Source organism: Zasmidium cellare (genome assembly GCF_010093935.1).
Source record: "Zasmidium cellare ATCC 36951 unplaced genomic scaffold M409scaffold_10, whole genome shotgun sequence".
In the NCBI taxonomy this organism is placed as follows: domain Eukaryota; kingdom Fungi; phylum Ascomycota; class Dothideomycetes; order Mycosphaerellales; family Mycosphaerellaceae; genus Zasmidium; species Zasmidium cellare.
The window spans coordinates 588,157-612,831 of record NW_022986954.1 but is presented as its reverse complement, the minus strand read 5'-3'; the positions used below and the strand labels follow the sequence as shown (position 1 = coordinate 612,831).

The 24,675-nt window shown below is 54.5% G+C and overlaps 16 protein-coding genes across 16 annotated transcripts; 7 read left to right on the top strand and 9 right to left on the bottom strand.

Moving 5' to 3' along the window:
• Positions 1-396: 396 nt before the first annotated feature.
• M409DRAFT_65053 (uncharacterized protein) lies at positions 397-1,452 on the top strand (the record flags this gene model as incomplete). The annotated part of the gene is made up of 2 exons (XM_033816347.1): positions 397-492; positions 553-1,452. The coding sequence occupies 2 exons, from the start codon at positions 397-399 to the stop codon at positions 1,450-1,452; spliced, it is 996 nt and encodes a 331-aa protein (XP_033670257.1).
• Positions 1,453-1,790: 338 nt separating this feature from the next.
• M409DRAFT_20590 (uncharacterized protein) lies at positions 1,791-2,482 on the bottom strand (the record flags this gene model as incomplete). The annotated part of the gene is made up of 3 exons (XM_033805467.1): positions 1,791-1,847; positions 1,899-2,257; positions 2,335-2,482. The coding sequence occupies 3 exons, from the start codon at positions 2,480-2,482 to the stop codon at positions 1,791-1,793; spliced, it is 564 nt and encodes a 187-aa protein (XP_033670256.1).
• Positions 2,483-3,741: 1,259 nt separating this feature from the next.
• M409DRAFT_52614 (uncharacterized protein) lies at positions 3,742-4,594 on the top strand (the record flags this gene model as incomplete). Its single annotated transcript, XM_033812121.1, has 2 exons — positions 3,742-3,933; positions 3,989-4,594. 2 exons carry the CDS (start codon positions 3,742-3,744, stop codon positions 4,592-4,594), a joined length of 798 nt encoding a protein of 265 aa, XP_033670255.1.
• A 629-nt stretch (positions 4,595-5,223) lies between these two features.
• Positions 5,224-6,837, bottom strand: M409DRAFT_65050 (uncharacterized protein; the record flags this gene model as incomplete). The annotated part of the gene is made up of 1 exon (XM_033816346.1): positions 5,224-6,837. One exon carries the CDS (start codon positions 6,835-6,837, stop codon positions 5,224-5,226), a length of 1,614 nt encoding a protein of 537 aa, XP_033670254.1.
• Positions 6,838-7,009: 172 nt separating this feature from the next.
• M409DRAFT_20587 (uncharacterized protein) lies at positions 7,010-7,612 on the top strand (the record flags this gene model as incomplete). The annotated part of the gene is made up of 2 exons (XM_033805466.1): positions 7,010-7,257; positions 7,309-7,612. 2 exons carry the CDS (start codon positions 7,010-7,012, stop codon positions 7,610-7,612), a joined length of 552 nt encoding a protein of 183 aa, XP_033670253.1.
• A 48-nt stretch (positions 7,613-7,660) lies between these two features.
• M409DRAFT_20586 (uncharacterized protein) lies at positions 7,661-9,439 on the bottom strand (the record flags this gene model as incomplete). The annotated part of the gene is made up of 4 exons (XM_033805465.1): positions 7,661-8,680; positions 8,727-8,808; positions 8,862-9,078; positions 9,133-9,439. The coding sequence occupies 4 exons, from the start codon at positions 9,437-9,439 to the stop codon at positions 7,661-7,663; spliced, it is 1,626 nt and encodes a 541-aa protein (XP_033670252.1).
• A 330-nt stretch (positions 9,440-9,769) lies between these two features.
• Positions 9,770-11,496, top strand: M409DRAFT_65048 (uncharacterized protein; the record flags this gene model as incomplete). Its single annotated transcript, XM_033816345.1, has 4 exons — positions 9,770-10,697; positions 10,761-11,205; positions 11,264-11,405; positions 11,461-11,496. 4 exons carry the CDS (start codon positions 9,770-9,772, stop codon positions 11,494-11,496), a joined length of 1,551 nt encoding a protein of 516 aa, XP_033670251.1.
• Positions 11,497-11,714: 218 nt separating this feature from the next.
• On the bottom strand, positions 11,715-12,299 carry M409DRAFT_20584 (uncharacterized protein; the record flags this gene model as incomplete). Its single annotated transcript, XM_033805464.1, has 1 exon — positions 11,715-12,299. One exon carries the CDS (start codon positions 12,297-12,299, stop codon positions 11,715-11,717), a length of 585 nt encoding a protein of 194 aa, XP_033670250.1.
• A 248-nt stretch (positions 12,300-12,547) lies between these two features.
• Positions 12,548-13,134, top strand: M409DRAFT_52609 (uncharacterized protein; the record flags this gene model as incomplete). The annotated part of the gene is made up of 3 exons (XM_033812120.1): positions 12,548-12,647; positions 12,740-12,882; positions 13,033-13,134. The coding sequence occupies 3 exons, from the start codon at positions 12,548-12,550 to the stop codon at positions 13,132-13,134; spliced, it is 345 nt and encodes a 114-aa protein (XP_033670249.1).
• A 238-nt stretch (positions 13,135-13,372) lies between these two features.
• M409DRAFT_52608 (uncharacterized protein) lies at positions 13,373-14,407 on the bottom strand (the record flags this gene model as incomplete). The annotated part of the gene is made up of 3 exons (XM_033812119.1): positions 13,373-13,530; positions 13,583-13,738; positions 13,795-14,407. The coding sequence occupies 3 exons, from the start codon at positions 14,405-14,407 to the stop codon at positions 13,373-13,375; spliced, it is 927 nt and encodes a 308-aa protein (XP_033670248.1).
• Positions 14,408-15,699: 1,292 nt separating this feature from the next.
• M409DRAFT_52607 (uncharacterized protein) lies at positions 15,700-16,648 on the top strand (the record flags this gene model as incomplete). Its single annotated transcript, XM_033812118.1, has 2 exons — positions 15,700-16,001; positions 16,240-16,648. 2 exons carry the CDS (start codon positions 15,700-15,702, stop codon positions 16,646-16,648), a joined length of 711 nt encoding a protein of 236 aa, XP_033670247.1.
• An 87-nt stretch (positions 16,649-16,735) lies between these two features.
• Positions 16,736-17,878, bottom strand: M409DRAFT_20581 (uncharacterized protein; the record flags this gene model as incomplete). Its single annotated transcript, XM_033805463.1, has 3 exons — positions 16,736-17,521; positions 17,589-17,769; positions 17,826-17,878. 3 exons carry the CDS (start codon positions 17,876-17,878, stop codon positions 16,736-16,738), a joined length of 1,020 nt encoding a protein of 339 aa, XP_033670246.1.
• A 232-nt stretch (positions 17,879-18,110) lies between these two features.
• On the bottom strand, positions 18,111-19,213 carry M409DRAFT_20580 (uncharacterized protein; the record flags this gene model as incomplete). The annotated part of the gene is made up of 2 exons (XM_033805462.1): positions 18,111-18,916; positions 18,979-19,213. 2 exons carry the CDS (start codon positions 19,211-19,213, stop codon positions 18,111-18,113), a joined length of 1,041 nt encoding a protein of 346 aa, XP_033670245.1.
• Positions 19,214-19,475: 262 nt separating this feature from the next.
• Positions 19,476-20,295, bottom strand: M409DRAFT_20579 (uncharacterized protein; the record flags this gene model as incomplete). Its single annotated transcript, XM_033805461.1, has 2 exons — positions 19,476-20,114; positions 20,173-20,295. The coding sequence occupies 2 exons, from the start codon at positions 20,293-20,295 to the stop codon at positions 19,476-19,478; spliced, it is 762 nt and encodes a 253-aa protein (XP_033670244.1).
• Positions 20,296-20,697: 402 nt separating this feature from the next.
• Positions 20,698-22,524, bottom strand: M409DRAFT_20578 (uncharacterized protein; the record flags this gene model as incomplete). Its single annotated transcript, XM_033805460.1, has 2 exons — positions 20,698-21,873; positions 21,925-22,524. The coding sequence occupies 2 exons, from the start codon at positions 22,522-22,524 to the stop codon at positions 20,698-20,700; spliced, it is 1,776 nt and encodes a 591-aa protein (XP_033670243.1).
• Positions 22,525-23,292: 768 nt separating this feature from the next.
• On the top strand, positions 23,293-24,273 carry M409DRAFT_52604 (uncharacterized protein; the record flags this gene model as incomplete). Its single annotated transcript, XM_033812117.1, has 2 exons — positions 23,293-23,509; positions 23,573-24,273. 2 exons carry the CDS (start codon positions 23,293-23,295, stop codon positions 24,271-24,273), a joined length of 918 nt encoding a protein of 305 aa, XP_033670242.1.
• Between the last annotated feature and the right edge of the window lie 402 nt (positions 24,274-24,675).

Below are 24,675 nucleotides of genomic sequence, written 5' to 3'. Positions count from 1 at the left end.
TCGATAATGTAGTTATGAGATATACAGATAGATTTGACGTCCCTGCATAAAAAAGCATAACCACCACCCCTGACTAATCTCCTCGGAGGATCCATAACTTCACCTCCCTCTGTCTCCTCTTGCCACCAGGCCGATCCAGACGTCGATTAGGGAATTTTTGACTCGTCCAGACGGAGAATACTCCACTAGGGCATTGCTCGTCTGAACCGTGAGGCGAGGCTTAGTTGATCTTGTGGAGTTGCGAGAAGTCGGGCTTGGTGGTGGATGTGTGAATTGACCGCTTGATGGATATATATTCTAGAGACGGAAGACTTCTTGATTGGAGAGACATCACAACAAGATCCCCTTCAAGTCTTTCCTTTCAGCAATCGATCGATCAATCCAACATCTCCAAACATGTCTTCGTCTCCCAAAATCCGCGTCGGCATAGTCGGCGCCTCAGGCGAAACAGGCACCTCCATCATCAACGGCCTCCTCGAAGCCGGGAAATTCGTCCGTCCCTCCTCCCAAACCCCCCTCCCCAATCCCTCCCCCACTAACACCTCCAAACAGGACCTCATCGCCCTAACCCGCCCCGCCTCCATGACCAAACCCATCAACCTCACCCTCCAATCCCAGGGCGTGACCCTCCGCCCCCGAGACCTCACATCCCCCCAACCCACCCTCGTCGCCGCCCTCAGCGACATCGAAATCCTAATCTCCAGCGTGCCCCCCATGGACCTCCTATCCCAACTCCCCCTGATAACCGCCGCCAAAACCGCCGGCGTGCGCCGCTTCCTGCCCTGCGCCTACGCGCCCGTGATCCCGCCGGGCGGCGTGCACATCATCATCGACGAGAAGGAGAAGGTATACCAGGCGATGAAGCAGGCGCGGCTGCCCTTCACGGTCGTGGATATCGGGTGGTGGTACCAGCTGTGCGTGCCGCGGGTGCCGAGCGGGCGGACGGATGGGTACCAGTTGACCGGGGAGGGCAATACGATTGTCGGGGATGGGGCGATGCCGAGTGCGCTGACGGATTTGAGGGATGTGGGGCGGTATGTTGCAAGGATTGTCGTGGATGAGCGGACGGTGAATCGGTATGTGTTTGTGTGGAATGAGGTGTGGAGTCAGAGGGAGATTTTTGGGGCGGTGGAGAGGGTACTTGGGGAGGAGGTGGAGAGGAAGTTTGTTGGGGAGGAGGAGTTGAGGGAGAAGCTGGAGGGCATGGGCGATGCGATTGATTTGCCGACCATTGCGACCAAGGTGCCGGTGCAGTATCACCTTTCGCTGTATATCCGTGGGGACAATCAGCCGGAGAATGCGGAGTATTTGGGATACTTGTTGGGGAAGGACTTGTATCCGGATTTCGAGGCTCGGTCGTTTGACGCGTATCTGAAGGAGGTGATGGATGGCACGGCCAAGGAGATTTACAAAGGGAGGTATGAGGATCTCAAGAAGATGTTCCGTAAATGATCGACCTACATGTGGGCATCAGTACGATCAGATGGACAGACAGCTTACAGATGCAAGAAGGTGTGGCCAATGGTGGATTTCTGCGCTTTGCGGCATCAATATCAATACAACTCATGCCTGTGTGAGGCTGGCGAAAATGGTGTCTCCCACTTGATCATTCTTCTCCTTCTTCGTCCCGCGCATCCAGGATATTGTAAAAGGAGCGGGTTGGTCGCGAAAGCGCCTGTCAAAGTGGTACAAGTACAAGTTGATGATCCGCTGTGGTGTAACCCGATTTTGTGTCCCATTTTCCCAAACGCCATGCCGAGTCAGCCAACTGTTAACACGCCCGCTATCGATCATCGATCCGTTGGTTCGGGCTCCGGATTGAGAAACGCCAGTCTCATGCGATGTAGCTGCGACAAGTCAGTATGAGTACATTCTATTTCTGTGGTGTCTGATCTTACTGCAGGTAATTTCGGCACCACTACCGCAAGGGTTGCGAGAAAGTTGATCATGAAATATGCCAAGTCGTAATGCGTGTAATGTGTGCTGACGAGGAACAGACATATCGGCACTGCGAGCAGAAACTTCTTGGCCGGTGTGTACTGATCCTCGTTGTCGATCTGCTCCCACATGTTGAGATTGTCATATGCCCCTGCGTTGAATTCGAAAGGGATTCCCCGAACCCAGTGGAACATGAGATATGATCCGAACATGTAGGTGATGTTGACGAGGGTCCATGACGTCTCTTGTGTGACTGAAGGTACGATGTCGTAGACGATTTTGAGGAGGAGGATGATGATGATGTGGATCAACCAGGCGCCTGTTTAAAACATCTCATTAGCACGTGCTCTTTCGTATACTCTTGGCGAAGGTTCCCGCTCTTGTGCATGAACTCACCCTTTGCGTTGACCCACTGAGCATTCAAGTTGGGCAAGACGGCCTGATCACTCTGCTGCTCCAAACTCTCGGGGGGTTCCTGATACATCAGACTGCTACTCCTCCGCCGTCTCCTGTTATCCTTGTCTTTTGAGTTTTTGCTGCTCATCTTGCGCTCGGCCGACTGGACGCAGAGGGGCGGCGAAGGGTTCACCCTGTCGGCGAAGGTGATGCCGCCGCGCTGGAGGATTGTAGAAGACAGTTTGGCGGTGTTGTCGGCGGGACGGTGCCGGTGGGAGGGTAGGAATATCAGGTTGGGCGCCAGTTTGACGCTGGCGCAAGCGTCTTGGTTGTGTATGGTGGTGTGTGTGTTGTCACTCGTCGGCGGTGGTGTCCAAGAGGTGTCGGTGGCCTCTTTGTGCTCGTGACGGAGGGAGGCAGCGGGAACAGCGGCGGCGTGGGTCGGGGACAAACCGGCCGGCGCAGGGCTAGCTTGGAGTGCGCACGCGAGCAGTGGTCGATGCAGGGCCCGGCGGAGATGCAGGCGTGGGGCGGAGGTGAAGGTGCGGCGTGGCAGAGATGTGTGGTTGCGCGGTGGTGATGTTGAGAAGAGAGGAGAAATCAAGGGAGAATTGGTGGGTGAATGGCGAGCGTGTCGCGGGCAAAGCAAAGCAAAGCAAGCCAGCAAGCTCCCTCTCCCACGAGCCAACTGAGGGTCATTTCAGTGGAACTGCTGACGTCTCTCCATCGTTGAGAGTCTGCTGAACTGACCACTTCCCGACACGGACGCCTCTATTTTCGTCCCCCATTCAACACGCCGTACGATCTAGATTCTACCAGACACGCTGCCTATTCCACCACGAAGATGCTTCTGTGCCTTGGCCGTGCAATCTGATTGAAATGCGAGCATCCGTGCTGGCGATGAATTTCTCCAATCCTCCGAGCCGGCCTTGGCGCCGTATCTAGGCCTCCAGCACAGGTAGCTCTTGCGCGGGCCTTCTCGTACGATGCATTACAAAATGGGTCGACGTGAATGGCTCTCTTTGATCAACACCTATTATTCATCGTCGACGTACTGCAGCTGCGTAAGACAGTTGAGCCTTTGTTGTTGCCTGATGACACTTCCATTCCATGCGACAACGGCCGTGTCAAGACTGGCATTTCTGGAGTAGAAAATCCGCATAAAAAACCCTTGGGACGCAGGGTCTCTTCTCCAAGACTACATCCCCGTCTATGCAACGTATGAGGTGTATAATCAGTATCGCAAAGAATTATACGCGGAGAGAGACGGCGGATTCTTCACATGATGCGCTAATCGCAGCCACGACATCTGGCCATCAACAATCCGCGCTAGTGGACTTCAACTTCGCCCTCGCTTGAACATTCCAACAACAACTTCACTCAAACAACATCACCCACGCCACCACCATGTCCGACTCGGAGAACGAGTCCAGAGCGGCCGCAGTAGGCCGAAAGCGCATTCGCACGGGTGAGTCAGGTGACTATGCTATCGCCGCGCTCGCGAGCAGCGCAGCAAGCAACAGCGAGAGCGAAAACAGCAGCAAGGAGTCTGGTGAGATCTCCAGCTCCGAGCGCAGTAGTCGGCGTAGCAGCCGCCAGGTGAGCCTATGCCAAGGGAGTATCGATCATTTCATCATGTTCATTTTCTCTACAGCAAAACCTCTCCGCAGACAGCGAGAGCGACCAGGGCAGCGAGAGCGATGACGGCAGCTCTGAGACGGATGGTTCTTCGGAGACAGACGACAGCGATGAAGAACCTCCCGCTCATTCGTTGGCGTCTCCACAAGGCCAGGCGGATCAACATCACAGCAGCCGTGCTAACAGACCCCAAGACCGCAGTGATGAAGAACTCCGCTTGAGCGACCTCACGGAGAAAGAAGAGGACGACCAGCTTTTCTACTTCCACCGCCACCGCTACGGGGAGAAACACCCCAAAGACTACGTGGTGCGCTGTTTCTGCTGTGGCGCCAAAGGCCACGTCCACGCCACTTGCCCCGAGCGCAAGTGCAAGCACTGCGGCGCGTACGATGCGCACGCCTCCCACGCCTGTCCTCAAGGCCGCAAGTGTGGGCGCTGCCGACAACGGGGACACGATTCCCCAGAATGCACGAACCCGACAAAGCCGCCGAACACCATCGCCGACGCTTGCGATATCTGCGGGGAGATGGGACATGTCGAGGAAGAGTGCATGAAGCTTTGGTGCACCGGCGCCGAGCCCGTGACCATGAGAGCAGTACGACGGATGTGGAGGGCCTGGTAAGTGCACCAAATCTCCCTTCTACAGCCTATCCATCCACTAACTCATCCCCAGCTACAACTGCGGCGCGGAAGGCTACGACGACGCCGACGGCCACTGGGGAGACGACTGCCCGTACCTCGACCGCTACTCGCGCGACGGCCTAGGCAAGCAAATCAAGACGTGGAGCGCAGCCCACGCAAACCAATTCATTGACCCGGAAGTCGAAGACTCTGACGTCGAGGAAAGCGAAGACGACGACAGCCGCAGCGAGAGGAGCCAGAGCAACGACAGTCGGTACGATCCCATGGAGGATCTCGAAGACTACGTCAACGATACGGCTAGCAGCAAGCGGGTCGAGGAGAAAGGTGGTAAGAGCGAAGGGGAAGAAGGAGAGCTTGAGGAGAGTACGCCGCCGCCGCCGTCGAGATCAAATTGGTATGATTGGTTTTCCTCCCCTTGAATATCTGCCATTTCACCGGCCAATGATTGCTCTACAGGCAAATGTCAATATTCGACGATGCGAGGGATTGAAAGGAAAGAAAGCGAATGATTGATGAGAAGAGAGACGGGCCAACAGAGTACCGATCAGGCACGAGAGCAGCCATGCATACAGGAGAGGGTATCAAAAATGGAGCATGAAACACATGCATTCACGAAACAGCCATCAAATCCAACAAAACCCGCATCCGCTCCGCCGAGCACCGCAGCGTCGTCCTCGCCTGTTCGTCAAGAAAACCGTTCCTACCAGTCTTCTTCCGTCCATCGAACGCGACCTTGTCCTCCCGCGCCGCGATGCCCCTCTCCACGCTCTCCCTCAACGAAACCCCGTCCCCGGAGAGGATGTTCGCATTCCACAACGCCCGCAATAAACTCTCCACGAGCAGACTGACCTTGGCGTTGTCGACTGCCAACGTCGTAATAGCAGCGTGAGGCGCAAAGTCATTCTCGAAAGCATTCTGGTCGACCCATCCGTTTCCGTTGTTCGTGCCTAGTAACGGTCGGAAGAGCATCTCCGTGAGGGTCGCCGAGTACTTTGGGCTTAGGAAAGGGGTCAGCGGCATGGCGAAATGCTGGAAGATGGCGAGCGGGAGGGGTCGTAGGAATTCGGTGAAGAGGGAGAAGAGTTCGTCGATGTCCATGAACTTGTCTGGGGCGACTTCGCTGAAGCGGGTTAGGAGGGTTAGGAGGCGCTGGCGGAGGCGGATGGAGTCCATGTCTCCGAAGGTGAGGGTTGATGTGCTGCCGATATCGTCTTCGTCGACATCATCGCTTTTGGAGGCTCGTTTGCCCCTTCTGCTAGACCCTTCGTCCAGAGATCCAGATTTCCGTTTCTTTCCATCCGATGACACCTCGTCTTCCGAATCCGGGTCTCCATAATCGCCAAACTGGTTGTTGTCGAGATCAAGCTTGCGCCGCTTAGACGAATAATCGACTTCCTTCTTCTTCGTCGGAGGCTTCGTCTCGTCCTTCCAGACCTCCCCAAACTCCGCCGCCATCTTCTTGGTGCCGTCTGCAGTGATAGCACGCATGATCCTGCGTCTGTTATTCCGCCCCTCTCCCACCACTGAAATATATTGCGCGAGCAGACTTTCCCCAACATCCACGCCCTCGTCCTTATGCAGTTGGACATGCCTCTCCAAATCGTTATGCAGAAGATCAAGCATCTGCTCCAACCAAGCCTTCCACCTCTCCCACCTCGCCTTATGCAGCACACTACAATTAAACGCCCACCCCACGATCGCCCAGAAATCCTCCGCATGGCTCCAGAGAGATTGTTTCTGGTAGTAATCGCTGCGTATGAATCCCGGCTTGTCGACCTCTTCATCCTCAGCACTATTCGCGTCCGAACGCCTCGTATTCGCCCTCCTCGACCTTTCACTCAATCCCTCCCTCTGCTCAAAACGAAACGCCGTCTTCATCTCCGCATCTCTCGCACCGAGCGTGTTGACCGCCTGTCTGAGATACTTCAAAGCGTCATTCGACGCAACATGTCGCTCCGCCTTCACCGTCCTGGTCGTGAAGCTCGGGTGCACCGTCAGCGTCGACGCGAAGGTGAGGTGTGGAGGAGGTGGTACGCGTGCGGGAGTTTGTGTTTCGACGCCGGACTCGAGACATCGCGATTGGAGGGCGAAGCCTTGGGAGTAGAGCCCTTCTTCGAAGCAGATGGTGCTGTGGTCGAGGAGGCTGTTTGGGATTGGCTTGACGTCGCGGAAAGGTGGGAGCGTTGCTGGGATGTCGGACGAAGGGGGAGGGGCGTAGTGCATTTTGGAGTTGATGAGGTTGGTGGTTCGGACGCGAGGTTGAAGAGGTGTAGATCGCCAGACGCGATGGGAAACACGCCATCACGTGACGGGTCGGACTCTCAAATGCCACTTCCTTGCCGGTGTGAATCTTTCAACTTCTCAAACACTTCATTTTGGAAGAAAAGCTGCAAAGATGAGAACTGAGGCCGTGCTCCTTTTATCGTTGCTGGTATGGCTGACATATGCTGAACATCTAACTCTTACCGCCCTCCTCTCAGACGACGACGGCAAGCTATTCTACGAATGTTGGGAGATTGACTCATTCACCAAGTATCCAACTGTAGGCATGGCGGTGCCCGACTTTGCTCAGGTCTCGAATATCTCTTGGGTTGTTCTGCCTCCTCGCTCGACCGAGGGCTATCACAAGCCGCCACATCCGATGTCAGTTGATGCTCGACAATCAAAAAGAATGACAAGCTAACATCCAGTCAGGCTTTTCGTGCTTCTCTCCGGCCTGGCCCATGTAACGGTCCCAGCGAGCGGTCTCGAAGAACTGTGGATTGGTGAGGGCGATGTCATGATCGCGGCTGACACCATTGGGAAAGGCCACATCACAGACTACCCCCTCGATAAAGAGTCGCACGCTCTGCAGATACCGTTCAAAGATGGCACTCTGCCAGCTCACCGCGTGATCAAGGCTGGCATATGTCATTCGACTGTCACGGTTGAAGATGGATCACGTCCTACAAGCCCTGAAATGCTCGGGGACCAACAGCCTCTGACGAACTCGGCTTGAATGACGGACTACAAATTCTCTAGCCCATATCTCACGAGATACAAACCACTACCGTCTCAGCGTCAATCTTCTCAACAACTTGCCAGTGACCACTGCAATTCTGCTGGGAGACGGAGCAGCCGTGTATTGCTCGTACTCATCAATCTCTTGCACCAATCCGTTGACCTCAAGATCGGCATTTCCAGCCCGAACGTACGTCGTACGCTTGATGATCTTCCAGAATGCCAGTGCCAGTGGAAATGCTGCCAGAAATGTGTAGTCCAAGAAGAAGTACGTGACATCCCAGCCCCCGGTAATGAAGAGGTCGTAACCAAGCAGTAACAGCATCAGTCCGCACCCGCTCATGGCCACATAGGCCGTGTATGGCTGGAACTTTCCGCGATAAGGTAATGTCCGCCGATCGATCCCTTGCTTCTTGACAGCCGCATGGAAGTGAAGGTAGGTGAAGGCGACCGATCCGTAATTCAACAACTGGCAGGCCGTGATCAGATCCACCAGCCATGTCAAGACCTCAGCGCTCGAGCTGTTGACTTGGAGGAATGCCAGACAGCAGAATGCCAGGGCCATGAGGACTGTGTATATCGGCACACCGTTTCTCAGGGTCTTTGAGAAGAATTTCGGCGCTGTCCCATCGATCGCCATACCATACAACGTCCGTGTGGCCGCCAAGAAGATTCCATTCCCTGAGCTGAACACAGACGTCATGATGAGGGCGTTGACGACATGCGGCAAGCCAGATACCTTGAGTCGATCCATTCCAATCACATACGGCGATGCGGCACCTGTTCCGCTTCCTCCAATGTTTCCATCCAGGACCGCGTTCAATGTCGGATCATTGTATGGAATGATGATACCCATCGCGAGGGAAGACGAGACGAAGAAGAGCAGGATCCTCCATACGAACGATCGGAACGCTTTTGGAAGGACTTTCCGGGGCATGGCGGTCTCGCCGGCTACCATTGAGATGTATTCTGGTCCGCAGATCGAGAATGTGGCCTGCACGATACACGAAAGGACGCCCAGAAAGCGGCCTGTTGAGCCAGGGACCAGGTGTTCGACGAAGGCTCCCTGCTCTCGTCAGTCTGCGCTCGACTCCGTCCTGAGGACGACTTACTGGGTCATTCCAGTACCGGAATCCGATCGACAGATAGAACTCAGCGACACCAAAGTACTTAACAGAGACGACGTTCAAAACCCTGTCACGAATCGTCAGTTGTGTCTCACTATGTTCGATCGTCCTTCACCTTACGCATATGCCACCATAATGGCGACGATAATCGCTTCGACGGGTACAGAATCAGTCCAGAATCCCAGCAGGATGTTGAAGGCGACAATCTCGAACGGGATCAACAGAGCCATGTTCAAGAACAAATTCCATCCCATGGCGAATTCCAAGCTCTTATCAACGAAGTGCCCTGCCAGGCGAATGAACGGCGATGGTATCGGAGCATAGCAAACCATTTCGGCTACCTCGAATGTCAGCCATGAGCAGATTTCCCAACATCCTTCCGTCAACTCACCGAAGCATTCATTCACACACAACATAACGGCGCCCCAAACGACGAAGCCTATGAACAGCCCAGCCGGTCCTCCCTTTGGTAGAGCCGAGCCCATTTGCACGTACAGACTCGTCCCAATGGCGCCTCCTATCGCGAAGAGTTGGACTTCCTTGGATTCTAATTTGCGATGGAGTTGTTGGGATCCGGCTGTGATGAGTTGAGCGCTGCCGACTTCGACGTCGGCTTCGGTGGTGACTTCGCCAAACGTGGGCTTTTTGTTCGATGCATCGTCGGAATGTTGACTTGGTTTCTCAGAGTCGACTTCCATTGTGAGCGTTCGAGAAGATTTAGTTAACCACCGCGTTGGATGAGAAACGCGATTACCTCCTCAGCGTGAAGGACTGCAAATGGGTAAGCAAGTCATCCATTATGGCTCTCATGGATCCTTGGCCGTCGGGTATCTCCTCGATGGATCTCCCTATCGTGGGTTTGCCTTCCCTGCAACATACAGAGGAACTTTATCAGCTACACAAGCTCCGCCTATCTTGCATCGCGGGGAATGGCCAACCCGGACCAACTCTTGACCACTTCACACCACTCTTGCTGACTTTGACTTGACAATGAGTGGTTGAATGAACATTGCTGCCATACACACACGATGGCGCTGCTCTCACTCCTTATCGGCGCAGTCACCCTTGGGATAATACATCACTATCTGCTACAGCCTCTTTACTTCAGTCCGCTCAGTCGAATCCCAGGGCCGACAATCTATGCCCTGACGAAATGGCGTCTAGCATGGGAAGACTGGTGTGGCCGTCGAACAAGGACCATTCACAAACTCCACGAACAATATGGCCCCGTCGTCCGTATCGGACCCAATGAAGTCCACTTCAACTCCCTCTCTGCTCTACGAACGATCTATGGACCGGGTAGTGGCTTTGGTAGAACAGATTTCTACTGGATGTTCGATGTTTATGGAAAGCAGAATCTCTTCACGTTCCATTCATCGCAGGACCACGGGGATCGTAAGAAGCTGCTGGCTAATGCTTATAGCAAGTCGAACGTCATTAGAGGCCCTGTTGCCGAGATGGTCTCCGAGAGGATCCAGGATTATTTGTCGTTGATCGAAGACAAGAAAGGGGAGCCTGATGAGATTTTCTCCTCGCTGCATTATTACTCTCTCGACTCGATCACCAACTTCCTGTACGGACCGAGCAGTGGCGGGACGGAGGCGATGAAAGGCAACCAAACCCACAGAGCACTGCTAGGTGACATCCTAGATCCGGCGAGGCGAAGGCTGAGTTGGTTTGCCGTGCACTGTCCAGCGTTCACGAAGTGGCTCTACACAAGAATCGGACTGCTTGGAAGAGTTGTCGCGCCGCTTCTGCCTATGAGGAAGCCGGCTACGTATACAGGCATCAGAGCACACGCGCTCAAGGCTATGCAGGACTGTAAAACTGAGGCTAAGAGTGGTGCTTTGAGCGGCAATACCATCATCGGACGATTGTTCAAAGCTGTATCAGCCGGCATGGCGGACTTGAATGATCTTGAGATCGCGTCTGAGGTGGCGGATCACTTCCTCGCCGGTACGTCTTCCTCATCCTCCCGACAACATAAAGAAATCTGCTGCTGAAACTCTGATCATACAGGAATCGACACGACAAGCGACACCCTCATGTTCCTCATCTGGGCGCTCTCCCTCCCCGAAAACCACCACTTCCAACACCGCCTCATCGCCGAAGCCCAAAAAATCCCCCAATCCTCCCTCGACATCCACGGCGCACCCACCGTCGAAGCCGCGGACAGACTCCCCTTCCTCGACGCCGTCATCAAGGAGACGCTTCGCCTCTACGCCCCTCTCCCAGCTTCCGAACCACGGCAGTCCTCGGTCGACACCACCATCGACGACTACGAGATCCCAGCGGGAACGGTCGTGTGCATGGCTCCGTACAGTCTTCATCGGAACGCGGAGGTTTTTCCGGAGCCTTGGAAGTTCGATCCGGATCGTTGGTTGGGGGAGCCGGAGCAGGTGGCGGAGATGAAGAAGTGGTGGTGGGCGTTTTCGTCGGGCGGGAGGATGTGTATCGGGATGCAGTGAGTTGCCATATGTCCCTGAGGATTTGAGATTTGTGAGGACTGATGATCGATGCAGTCTCGCTTTGGCGGAGATGACGTTGGTTCCTACGGTTTATCGCAAGTACAAGACGCGCATCGCGCCGTCGTCGAGCGGGCTTGCTACTGGTATTACTTCGAGGTTTGAGATTTTTGCTGATGATACGTATGAGCGTGTGGAGGTAAGAACGTTTTGGTCCACGAATGAGAAATGGATGAGGGCTGACGATTGTGAAGGAACATACCTGCAACATTGAGTTCGTAAGGAATTAAAGGCAAGACGGGGGCGACAGGCCTACATGTATACCAACGCCAGGAGGACGTGCAGGTTAAGAAAGTGAAACGATCATTGCGAGAACAAAGTACATTCTTCGTTTTTCCATTCTCATATCTCATCGCACATGGCCATATATACATCTATACACATCATATCAAACAACATTTTCCGAATCAGACTTCAAAAACGCTTTTATCGACGACTCAGCGCCCCTCTAGATGGGGAGAGGTGGCAGCGCAATGACACCACCAGCGTTCGAGAAGAGCGCAATAGCCTCGTTGAACTTGGAGAAGATGGGGCCAGTGACGGTGCCGGCAAGACTTGGGTATGGATCCGCGAGCTTGGCGACGACGGCGTCGGAGAAGGCGGCGGTGGATGCGTTCTGGTTCTTGAGGTCCTGCTCGACCTGCGGGGTGACGGAGACGAGGTTGAGGATGGCGGCGTCGAAGGCCGGCTTGTGCTGCTCAATGTTGTCGAGGAGGGAGATGACCTGGGGTTGGAGGGTCAGGACGGCCGATGCGACGGTGAAGGAGTCGTCGGCGTTGAGGGGTTCGGAGGCCTGGGCGGTCGAGGTGCCGCTGTCGATGGAGTCGCCCAGTGTGTTGGTCTGGCTCTGGATCTTGAGAACCTTGAGGCCGGAGTCGAGGTCGCCCTTGTTGAAGGTGTTGAGGGTGGAGTTGAGGGTGGCGATGTTGCTCTCGATGGTGTTGATCGAGGCGACGATGCTGTTGACGTCGCGGGCGATGGGGCTGGCCAAGGAGAATGGCAGCAGAGCGCCGAGGAGGAGAGTGGGCAACATCTTGGCGGTTGTGGGTTGATGTGAAGATAGGTGAGCTGGTATGTGGTCGTTGTTGCGCAAGAGCTAGGGATATCTTCTCACATCTGATCAACAAAAACAGGGAGAGTCTTGACCCCTAATATATACCACTTTCCTCATAAGGCGAGACAGCAGAAACGCAAACCCACACGTGAAGATCTGACACCGTCATCTCCATGCCGAACTGTGGTTAGTGTGCGAATCTTGTCCCCAGAGCGGGGACGTGCAAAATGCAACCCAAGACGATCCAAGTGAGAACTCAAGCGCAACACACCTTGCGACCGTCGAGGTTCCCACGAGAAGTCCATCCAATGACGGACGTCTCGAATCGTGAGTTCCCTCGGTCTCCCGCTGCGGTCGTTGATCTTGACCACAACTCGGCATCGGTCAGGAACCACTCTTCGTTTAAACTTACTCTTTAGCCTTAAACCTTGGGTGCTGTTTCGTCTGCCCAGGTTCCTCGGCGAGGCTTGGGGATGAAGAGATGGTGGCGTTGATGGGGTACAGAGGCGTGCTGCGATGGCGTATATATGTTCGTCAGGCGAGAGGACGGGCTCGTCGTCATGTGCGTTGTTTTGAAGCTGAAAATGCCGAGAGATGGGAGTCATTTCCTGGCCGAGCAGACTTCGGTCGATCCGCTTCCACCTTCTCACTGCGGGGAAGATGGAGTCTGGGGTTCAATAGTACATCCGGCGAACTACTACTAGGTTACTAGCCTTCAGACGGACTGCAAAGTCCACGAGATCGCAATAATAAATCAAGAGACCGTCTAGATGCTGGATATGTACATGCAGCGTCCATCTCATCCACGTGGTGACGAAAGTTGGCAGCCAAAAGTCAATAAAGGCCGTAGCTGGTATATCGAGTCCTCTATCATTAAGTGGCGGCTACAAGGAGCTCGGCACGTCACGAAATGGCATCACGTCGCTGCGTATGTTCATTACTATACATGTCTGGTTTTTCTGTCCAAGTTTTTCTCACTTCATCGCTCTCACTCTCGTCTCTTCACCGTATGCATTCGATTGTCTACTAAATGGCTGGCTGTCGTGACGACTTTACAGCGCATAGGCGAGAGCGACGAAGCCGGCGGCCAGGAGCAACCATGAGTTGAGGCTGATGCTTGTGCTTGCAGCGCCAGTGTTGGCTCCGGTAGCGACGCTGTCAGCCTTGACGGAGGAGTTGACTCTCATGCAGAGAGGAGTGTAGGTGCTTCCTGTGTTGAAATCAGCATGCTGTGAGATTTTCTTCGCTCAAGCATATCTTACCAGAGTCAATGATGATCATGTGCATACGCAGGTCCTCTTGCTCGAACCAGGTCCTGTTGGTGGCGTCGTACACTGGCGAAGTCACATGGGTGAAGCCACCACCGCTGCGAATGGGGAAGGAGCTGTTGTCTGCGGCAGATTGGTTGCCGACGAGGTCTGTGTAATCACATAAGCATGCAATCTCCAATTCATCTTATTTCACTCATACTCACTGTAGGTCGAGGCCTGGTAACCGCCATCGAAAGCCCACTCGCACTGCCTAACGCGGGAGAGGTCCACGTTGGAGCCACGGCAGCCATTCTCATCTGGTTCCGCGTTCCTGATCTGTTCTTCAATGGCACCCGTGCAACGCTTTCGCAAGGGCGTTTGGCAGCTCTCTTCCTCGCTGCCGTTGCTCAGGACGTCCTCGTTCCACTTGTTGATGACGTTCGCTGGGAAGAGACTTTCCACGACTGTGACACAGAAGGCGGTTTGATTGAGCTGGCCGCTGTTGTCTGCCACGGCCTGGTTCAGAGTGTCGCCGCTGGGGAAGCTGAAATCGTAGACCGTGTTCAAGACGCGTGCGTTGGGGACGTCGGAATCGGTCGCGTCAGCTTCGTTGAGGCTGATCCTCCATTGCCAGACTGGAGGTGCTGGGGAGTTGTCGGGTGCTGGCCAGTACAGCGAGAAGCCCATCGTCTGCGATGCGGTGGTGCTGGAGCTAGACGCATCGAAGTCTGAGCTGTTGCCACTGGGAGCTGGGCCGACGCCAATGTTGACATTCTCGACGACAGTCTGGGCCAAGGCTGCGCTCGCAGAGAGCACGGCGGCGTATGTGTACTTCATCTTGACGACCTTGGAGATGCTTGGAACTGTCGAGCCTTGTGGACGAGGAAGTGAGAGACTGTGGGAGGGGAGATTTTTCTTCGACGGAGCTCACGCGAGCTACCTATATGACCGGATCCTCCGGCTGACGTTCTGCAGGTGGCGCTTACATAGCATTCGCGATTCTCTCGCGCTCCCGCGCCCTTCCGCCGGTCTCGACGAATGGATTGGTTACACAGGAATCCTCATGGCCAGAGGCGGTTTAGATTGAGAGTCAATGGCGGTATCCGTGACGTCGCCCTGCGGTGTTTCTGGTCGTGCATTCGTTTGAGCTTCAAGCTTCCAGGAACCGGCCGGGTAATGGTCATCGTCTCATCAAATTCCATCAAGACATTGAATCCTGCCAATGCCCAGCAGCCTGACATAGACCACAGCTCGTCGAGAGGCTCGTTTGGATGTCTTCTGTCTGTGTGTTTGGCTATGAGGACAAGACGACAAGGCTGGGCGTGAAGCTGAGCTTTGGCGTGGCTTGCGGTGCACCGGGCCAGTCGGGCCGAACGGCAACATCTGAACTCTCTAGAGGTGAAAGATTACAGACCTGACGTCGCCTCGCACGGTGAGCACGGAGGCCAGTGGCCCAATGTTCCTCTTTCCCTGCTCACACCTCGTGTGATAACGGGTGTCTGCCGGATGAAAATGCCTCAATGCAGCATCCCGATCGAGAGATGCACGTCGGGTTGAAAAAGAGGCTCTTTCTGCGAGCGCCGAGATCCATGCCATTGCTGCCGTTGTCTTGGCAACCCTTCCCCAAGACCTCGCTCGACGATAATAATAAATCTCTCAATCTCCCTAGCAAGCGATGAACGAACGCGCCATTCAGTTGCATTCGTGACCTATCTCGCTGCCACCAAACGATTCGGGTACTTGGTAGCTCGGAAATCGATCAAAACGTTGCGGCTCGAGAACGGATGAGTCGGCCGGAAGAAGGCCGTGATCTGACTATTATTTCGGACAGCAATCAAAACACCGGGCCTTCCTCGAGACTGAATGCAGAAACGATGATACAAAAGCACTGGGCTTGCCATGGCGTTCAAGTCCTCCAAGATGTGCGACTAAGGAAGCCCTGTTGGCAAGCTGACCCCCAAACCCCCCAAATTGACTAATTCGGCCACGCATGATCAAGCCATTGAGCACGAAAGGTAAGTCATATATACAGAAAGACTTCCTACCTAACCAACAAGACCTTTCCTCGAGAACGCGATCCTCATCGTTTCTTTCATTCCTCAAAATTTCGTTTCCACACCACAACCACCATGTCCTCCCCAACAATCACGCTCTACACGCGCCAAACCCCCAACGGCATCAAAATCTCCGTCACCCTCGCCGAGCTGGACCTCCAATACAACGTCTACAACATCAACCCGCACACGCAAGAGCAGAAATCCCCCTGGTTCCTGGACATCAACCCCAACGGCCGCATCCCGGCCATCACCGACACGCACCCGGACGACGACGGCAAGGAGATTCGAGTTTTCGAGAGCGGAAGCATCATGCAGTACCTCGTGGAGAGGTACGATACGGAGTATAGGATTTCGTATCCGAGGGGGAGTCGGGAGTAGGTGGAGATGAATTCGTGGTTGTTCTTTTTGAATGCTGGGGTGGGACCGAGTACGACTTTTGAACGTTTCCTGTCGCCGTGAGATATATACTGGACTGATCAATGATTGGTGGTTTGCGAATTACAGTGCAGTAAGTGGTGAATGAGAATAGATCGACAATGGCTCAAGAGGTGCGGAGAGCTATGGCTGACATTCTTGGGTTCATGACAGAGGCCAAGCAAACCACTTCTTCAGATACTGCACCGAACACAGCCCCTACGCCATCCAGCGGTACCAAGACGAAACGCGCCGTCTCTATGGAGTCCTAGACAAACACCTCCACGACGCCGGGACAGACTACCTCGTCGGAAACAAGTGCACCATCGCCGACATCGCCACCTGGCCCTGGGTCACACTGGCGAGATGGTCTTTGGGCGGCGAACACCATCCCGTCAGCCCGTTGGATGAGTTTCCGGCTTTGAAGGAGTGGGAGGAGAGGATGTTTAAGAGGGAAGGGGTGGAGAAGGGGAGACATGTGCCTGAGCCGCATCAGAGGGAGATTTTGCGGGATCCGGTGAAGATGGAGGCTTTTGAGGAGAGGGGAAGGGAGTTTTATAAGAAGACGGCGGACGAGAAGGAGGCGACGGCGAAGGCAAATGAGTAGTGCCTCTTGGGAGGAAGAGGGTTTAAGAGTGTCGACGAACAGATTGGAAAAAAATGTCAACGGCGTTGAGGTCTTGGGTATCGTAATCTATTCTTTCTTCGTCGCTTTCACCAGCACCGGTATCATCCCGCCAGTGACCAGACGAAACTCCTGATGGCCCAGGACCCGGAGATGACTCGCAATGGCACCAGAATGCGTGGTCAACGAGACATACACATTCTGATTATGTGAGAAGACATCATCAAGGAACTCCGTCGTCCTGACATCATGCTCGTCATGCGTCTCGCGATGATCCGCCTTCCATAACTCATCCTGCTCTGTCAATCCCTCCTCAATTCTCCACGTCGGAAAATGCTCGTGGATATACGACTTCGTACTCCTCCGATCGCAGGTATGTTCACCCAGAACCTCCCTCAAAAGCTCCTTGATCAAAGGATCAAAAGGCGCCTCATCCGGGAGCTTCAACCCGGAGAACGTAAGATTCGCCGTCTGAAGACACCTGTACATCGAACTGACATAGTAACTCTGCGACGCCGGCATTTTCGCCCACGCAAGCTGCTCGCCAATAAACGCGTGAGCTTCCAGAGCCTGCTCCTTGCCCTTGTCCGTTAAATGAGCATCGGACCAGAAGAGCTCGCCATCGCCCTCGAGCTTCGACCAGTAATCGTCCCAGTCCTTAGTTCCGTATTTCGCTTCCGCGACGTTGTGATAGCCCTCGCCGTGGCGGCCGAAGTAAAGTAATTTGTAGGATGTTCCCGCGGGTGCCGAAGTTTGCAGGTGTTGGATATACCGGCCGAAGCGCTCCCAAAGCGGTGCTGAAGGATCGGAGTCTGTGGGATAGGAACGGGGGATCAGGCCGAAGTTGTGCTTGGTCTGGAAACTGTCAATCTCCGAGGACTTTGAACTACCGGCTGGTGAAGGAGAGATATTGGGGACGTACGTATTCGAACCCATTCCAATCCGTCTTCGGATCGTCTTGGAGAAAGAAGCCCTTCACAGTCTCATACTTGTACTTCGCCTTGTACGTCGACGGATCGGTACTCCCCATCTCTGGTGAATTGGACGATAGAGTGCCACCAAGAAGAAACCAGGATATGACAAGGGCGAGAAGAATAGCAGATCTGTCGGTGTCTCCTATTAGACCGCGTCACGGGTGCAGTAATCTTGCTGGACTTACGTCGTAACCGCAAGCTTTCGAACGTCTGGGTGGCTGAATCTAGCTCTATTCATTTTCTATCTTGAGGAGAACGTCATAGTGAAGAAAGATAAACAGGGGGAAGAGTCAATGCTTGCTGGGGACAAAGAGAAGGTGCATGTGAGAAGTTGGGCAAGACGTCGGACTGCAACAAGTCGTGGTCGAAAATGGCCATATTTTGTAGGTATGGACCACAGGCTATTTTCTAGTAGCACGTAAATTTCTGCACTACAACCGCAAATCTTGATTCGATCTCCTTTCGATCGCTCATCGAAACTCAATAGCCGGCACCGGCAGCTCTCTTCGCAAAGGCGCCTCGTCTTCCACCTCATCGCTACCCACGACACTCTCCTCGCTCGACTCAGTCTCGCTTTCAGACTCATAATAAAGATCCGCCTGCTCTTGCCCGCGTCGCGGCGGACTGAGCAGGCGATTGTAGGCTTCCACATTCCTCTGGACTCTACGACCGAAATCAAGGTCGACGTCTTCGTTGGAGGTGGGTGCAGAGTATGCACTTGGCGCAGCGGAGGTGTCCGTTGGGCCTTGTGAGTTTGAGGAACGTCCATGATGTCGTGATGGGTATGTTAGAGGATGTCTTGGTGCTTCCTCGTCTCGCATGAGCGATGAGGCTGCTCTTGATGCGTCGAGTGTCGTGAAGTCGGGCTCCCCAGTCTCATGATTGCTCTCAAGAGGATCTCGCCACTCTAGGTGAGCTCCCCGTTGCAGATCTCGAGGCCGGCCGATATCGATCATTTCACCACGGCGATAATCGATATCACCTCGTTCATTCGACGTAGTCGTTCGCTGAGTCTGGGAGACGCTGCTCTCAGACCTGGGAAAACTACGCTCCCACCGTCGGTAGTATCTCACGCAGACACCGTGCTCTCCTGATAGATGGAGGTGGTCCAGCAACTCCATAGCGTCGGCATGAATATCCTTCCACCGTCCCAGCTCCGCTCCATTCAGCTCAAACACCAGAACCATCATGCGATCGCGATGCTTGTCTTCCATCTCGGTCTCGGAACCTGCAATGTACAAGCCGGCCTTGTACCGTACGTTGTACGTGATGCCATCTGAAAGCAAGATATCAGTACAACAACAATCGTCACAACCCGACAGTCTCGCCATCACTCACAGTTGCGATAGATCCGCTGAGCCGAATTCTTAGCTTCCAGCGAGATCGGCTTCCACCTGCTCTTCTGATGGCGGTTGCCATAGTTGGAGTAGACCTTGCCGACATTGGTGAGATCAGGCGTGGGCGAAAAGTGAGGCGGGACCAAATCTTGGTGCTTGTCGTATGCGTCGGGAGGCGGCTCCTCGTTGTCTTCAGCCGCCCATTCATCCAGAGTTCTTCTGACGTGTGGTGGCATGGAGATTCGTATCATAGCCTGCCAGGCCGACAAGGCGTCGTGAGGTTGCGAGGTGTCTCGACGGCGTCTGGATGGACTTCGAGCCGCAGTGGTGTGGAAGTGAGCGGGTTGAAGATACCATCCGCTTGGTAAGTTTGGATTACGCAGAGTGTCAGTGGACCCAAGGAAGTGGAGATATATACCAATGACTCCAAGACTGATGGCAGTCGTTCGATGTGCTCTCGATTCTCACATGAAATTTGTACATGATGATTGCGTCTCTTCACCCATTGTTCCTCGCCTGCGCATCCAGCTCTTTCAACCTCTCGACCAACTTCGTCCTCAAATAGGAGCTCAACCCCAGTATCCCCTCCCTCGTCACCACCCGATACGTATTACTCGCCTGATACCGTCCATTCCCATCCACGAAAGCGCCCTTCCCATCGATCTCCAGACTCCCAAAGATATCCTCCGGCCACGCGACTCGTCCATAGTCAGGAGGATTCCTCTGATCGCTCACATGGATATAGCCTCCTCGTCCCGCACCGCCGATGCCGCCTTGTGAGCTCGCTCCACCGGCACCATCACCACCCGAACCACCTCCGCCTCCGAACTGTCTGGTGCTGCGATCTCGCCGTTTCATGTTCGCTTGCTTTTGCTGCGGGAAAAAGACTCCTCCACTGCCCAGTGCCGAGCCTGCCTGAGAGGCGTAGACCTGAGCTTGGGATTGGACGTCTGGATCATTGACTGCATGCTCTTTGATCACCCAATGCAGGATGTTCAAAAACTCGTGGTTCTCCGTGAACGATTCGGGTGTGGGAGGTATGTCGGTCGTGGTCCCGATTGCGAGTGAGGCGATGGGAGGCGTGTTGGAGAGGTATGAAAGGAGGGATTGTCTCGAGTCTGGTTGTTTGTGGACGTACTATATACCCAGTCAATTGATATACTATTTCTCGTGGACTCGTGGGTTAACTACTTACGATATGCTCATTGTTCGGCAGCGTGGAGAGAGCTCTCCTCAGCGTCGAAGGTGAAGTCCGTGCAATGAGACGAAGACTCTGAAAAGACAACGCAGACCTCGCCGGTGCCAACCTCGTCGCCATGGTTTGATATAATGAATGGCACGATGTGTATTCTTGATACTCGAAGGAAGCAGAAGATGGATTGCAGTCCAATGGAAATGTGCTGACGTCGAAGACACGCCGCACGGACGTGCTCTAGCGGTGACTTCACCTCCCAACTCAACTTCTTTCCAAATCTTTATTGTCTACAAAATATATCTAGATGCAAGAGGAAACCCATAGTGAACTACTGTTCCAAGGCTCCGGTCAATGACTATACGACTACCAGGATCCACATCGCACCATAGGTACATGAGGTCCAGAATGCATTCAAGTACGGACATGTAGAACTCTTGAGAACAGCCAAAGTACACACAGTATTCAAAGCCACCGCAAGGTATCACCAGACCTAAACTCCAACCATCACGCCTTTACCCCCCTATCCTACCTCGAAATCAAAGCCTGCACCTGCCCCGGATCCCCCATCGTCAACACCCCAAGATCAGGACTAACACCCCTAACCTGCGCCCCCGCCACCCCCTTCAAATTCCCTCCCTCAAAATACACCGGCGGCCCACCACCCGGCACGTGTATCACCCCACCACCACCACCCACCTGCGCAACCCCATACTGCACCTTCTTTCCCCCAGCATCCTTAACCATCTCCTCCACCTCCGCATTAGGATGCTCCTGCGCGAGCAACGGCGCATCAAACGCCTTAGCAATCTCCACAGGACTCATGGAGACTTTGCGGCCGAGCAGCCAGAACTGGTTGAAGGTGGCTAGGACGATGAGGACGGCGAGGAGGGACACGGCGGCGGCGGCGCCGAGGTAGGCGTAGTTGGATTGGTAGACGCCGGCGGTGCGGACCTGGTTGAGCTCGAGGGTTTGGAGGTGGGTGGTGGGCTTGGAGGAGGCTGTGAGGGCGGTGCGGAACATGAGCTCGCGGGCTTGTTGGAGGAGGTCGGGCACGGGGTCGTTGAAGAAGATGTTGCAGAGGCCTTGGGTGAGGCCGTTTTGTTGTTTTTGTGCTTCTGTGAGGTTGGCGAAGCGGGTTCCTGAGGGGCCTGTGGAGAGAACTTCGTAGCCGACTGCGCCCGCCCAGCGGATGTGGGAGACGCCGTAGAAGATGTCGCTCAAGGCGTGAGCGTAACCCCCGAGTTGGGTGGGGCCTTGGATGCCGGGGTCTTTGTAGTTGCCGAGGGATTCGACGACGTCGTCGAAGATGGACGACTTGGGGTCAAGGGTGATGGTGGAGCTGTTGCCGTCGATGATGACGGGGTATTGGACAGTGGCTGCCCGCAGGGTACAGTTCTGGATCATCATTTCGCCTGTACAAGCCGATTGATCTTTGTACTGGACGTCCAAGTTCAGTTGTCCGGGCTTGTCGTAGAACCAGGAGATGTTCGATCTGAACATGATGAATCCAGCTTGGGCGTCGATGCACTGCTGACTGCTGCCAGTGACCGAGTTGCATCCCTCGTCAGGGACAACATTGTAAGGAACAGTATACGTCGAACAGTTGACAGCCAGCCCAGCAGCAGCAAGATGGCCCGAACAAACCCCGTCACCAGCACAACCAGTATGATTCGCCGCAATACTCTGTCCAGCCTGATGCGCCTGCTCCACGTCAGCCTACACTCAACATCCTCATTCGAAGAGAAATCTAACCTGGAAAACCGGCGTAAACGCCTCGCTCAACAACGGCACAACCCTCAACCGTCCAGACATATACCCCGTCGGGAAATCAATCTCCCTCGCCGCCCTAACCGTAACATTCGCCCTGCTCTCCGTCCTTCTCACCTCGACCTCACCCGACCTCTGCAACAGCGGCCCATTGATCGGCGTGATAGCGAGGAACAAAGCCGCGAAAGCCACGAAGTTGAAATGACGACCGCTCCGCACAGCCGCGAGGGCGCTATGTCCGTAGTCCCAGGTATTGTGCAGATCGCGAATCGTCGTGCCGTCGCGGATGGCCGTCGTCCACCATGCGACGACGACGCCGCGGCCGAGGGCGTCCTGCAGGAGGACGTTGGCGATGGTGTAGGCGATGGAGACGTAGACTGAGGGTGAGTATTTCCAGCTGGATATGGGCTTTCCGTCAGAGTAGGCGAGGACTGCAATGGCTGCTAAGATGCAGGCTAGGGCGCCTAGGAGGGCGAGGATCCCGATCCAGGGGAAGCGACGGAGGATGCCACCTCGCCAGGCATGTTTGTTGTGTTTGGTTGTTTGGGAGTATTGTTGGGCGGCGATGGAGGATTTCGCAGGCATCGTGAGGATTGTAGGAGGTGGGATGTGAGGTTCGTGAGCTAGGGGTTGACATTGGATCCCAGCGTCTATATCTCTTCCCAAGGCCATTCTGCAGCTGACTTACGAGAAACGTTGCTTAGGAGCCATTGCATCTGCTTTCCGCCAAGACCAATAGACCCATCGGCGAGACCGTCGACATTCATGCTCTTCTTACATGGTCTTGGTACAACCCCTTCGAGACCCAACCCGCCAAGCCAAAGTACCTTCCCAAAGCGGAAGTCACGATTTAAGGTTCAGCTCACGTTAGCATGCCATTCGTAAGCCACATTTCAGCCTTATAGCAACCAGACACACGCCGCAGCAACATCCTCCACGCCAAACAATTCATGTGGTGATGCAGAGAATTGGAGTTGGTTTGGGCTGGGAATAGCTGATCAACCCCCGGCCCGTAAACGCAAAGGCATTTTCGCACGCATGCGGCTCTCGGCCGCACTTTGCTTACGCGCGAGAGTTACTACTCACAATTACAACGCCGTGACAATATGTCATGCCACACCGCTGTGACCCGTGTGGTGCATTGTCTTGTGCGTGCATGCGACTCTGTCGAGAAGTGCGTAGCGTAAGCGAAACATTTCGTCGCTGCGCGCATGGATGGCGAGGATACATACCTGAGATAGCTGGCTCTGCCTGCATTTTCAAATCACACCCAGATCTGTTCGTTCAGACTCCAGAATCTCAATCGCTGCTCTTACGATGTTTCTTGTCCTCCGAGCTTGCAATCTTTTCAAGATGTTCTCCATCTTCGCCATCCTCATCGCTCTGTTCTCCTCTCCCAAAGCTTCTGCGAGCGGCTTGCCACAACTGCCAGCACGAACGCTCCATGCAAAGGACGCCTTCGACATCGCCGGTTGGACACCCAAACCCACCTCAGCCCCGAAACTCGATCTCTTCCGCAGACAAGATTCAGACCTGTCGCCTCTCTGCGGTTTCGTCAACGGAAACGTTTGTACGTGCTCTTTCTCCTCTCCTTGCAGCCTCAGAATGCCTACCTGACATGCCAATTTCCCAGCACAAATCCTCTCCTGCACCGCCCAAACCGAATACTGCAACTTTGACGTCCCCTCTTCAGCGTTCGGCTGCTGCACCGGAAGCGAACTCACAGGCTGCGGATACTTCACCTCTTGTCTCGACTCTACTGCCCCTTGCGATGCGGCTTGTCAACGCAACACGGCGATTCAGAGATGTTCAGAGAGCCTGTTCCCGAGCTGCGTCAAGTATACGTATGATATCGCGGGAGCGATATTTAGCAATTTCGGGTGTCAGGATGTCGCGAGCACGCCGACGCCGGTGGTGGAGGTTTTGGCTACGACAGTTGATGAGACGGAGGCGGAGGAGACGGGCGCGGCGGTCGAGACGTCGAGTGCGGCGGGTTCGGATTCAGTTTCGAGCGAAGAGTCTGCTGCATTGTCGTCGTCGCCAACGTTGTCCTCCTCTTCTCTCGACAGGAGTAGCAGCGAGCCTACAATCGCGGCCTCCTCGTCGAGCAACGGGCGCCCAAGCCTAACCTCTTCGACTCCAGCATCTTCACGAGTCGCTTTCACACAGACTCAAGCAAGTGCCGGTGGGAACCAAGCAGAAAGCACATCGTCGCCCGCAGCGAGTTCGTCGGCGCCCGCATCTGAGGGATCTGCTTCAAAATCAATGGAGCACAGACGAATTTCGGTATTGGGCCTGTGTCTGGGTATATTTGCGTTGTGCCTTGCAGTTTGAGTGTACCTAATGTTAGGGGTGTCAATAGAGCTCCGTACAAATTTCCAGCTTTCTGCCCGTTCCGATTTAGCTGCTTTATTATAGACGACGATTCCTCCTGTGATCGCAAGGCGCATCGTATGCTTCGAAGCTGTTAGGAGAGGTGATAAAAGCGTCGCCCGAATCAGACACCAATGCCTCGTTTTCGCTAGTCCTCAGACCCAGACGGGCCCGACATTCTCGTGATGAATTCTCGTTCATTGATTGTTGTGCTCTCATCTGTGGCCTGTCGGAGATGGAATGCCGCATCTCGCATCGCGGAAGAGCTCGTCAGCGCATTTGCAGTCGCTGTGTTTGGTTTCTTGGCATTGGCCTTTTTGGTCCTGAATCGACTTCAAAAATTGTAAAGTCAGGGTCCAGCCG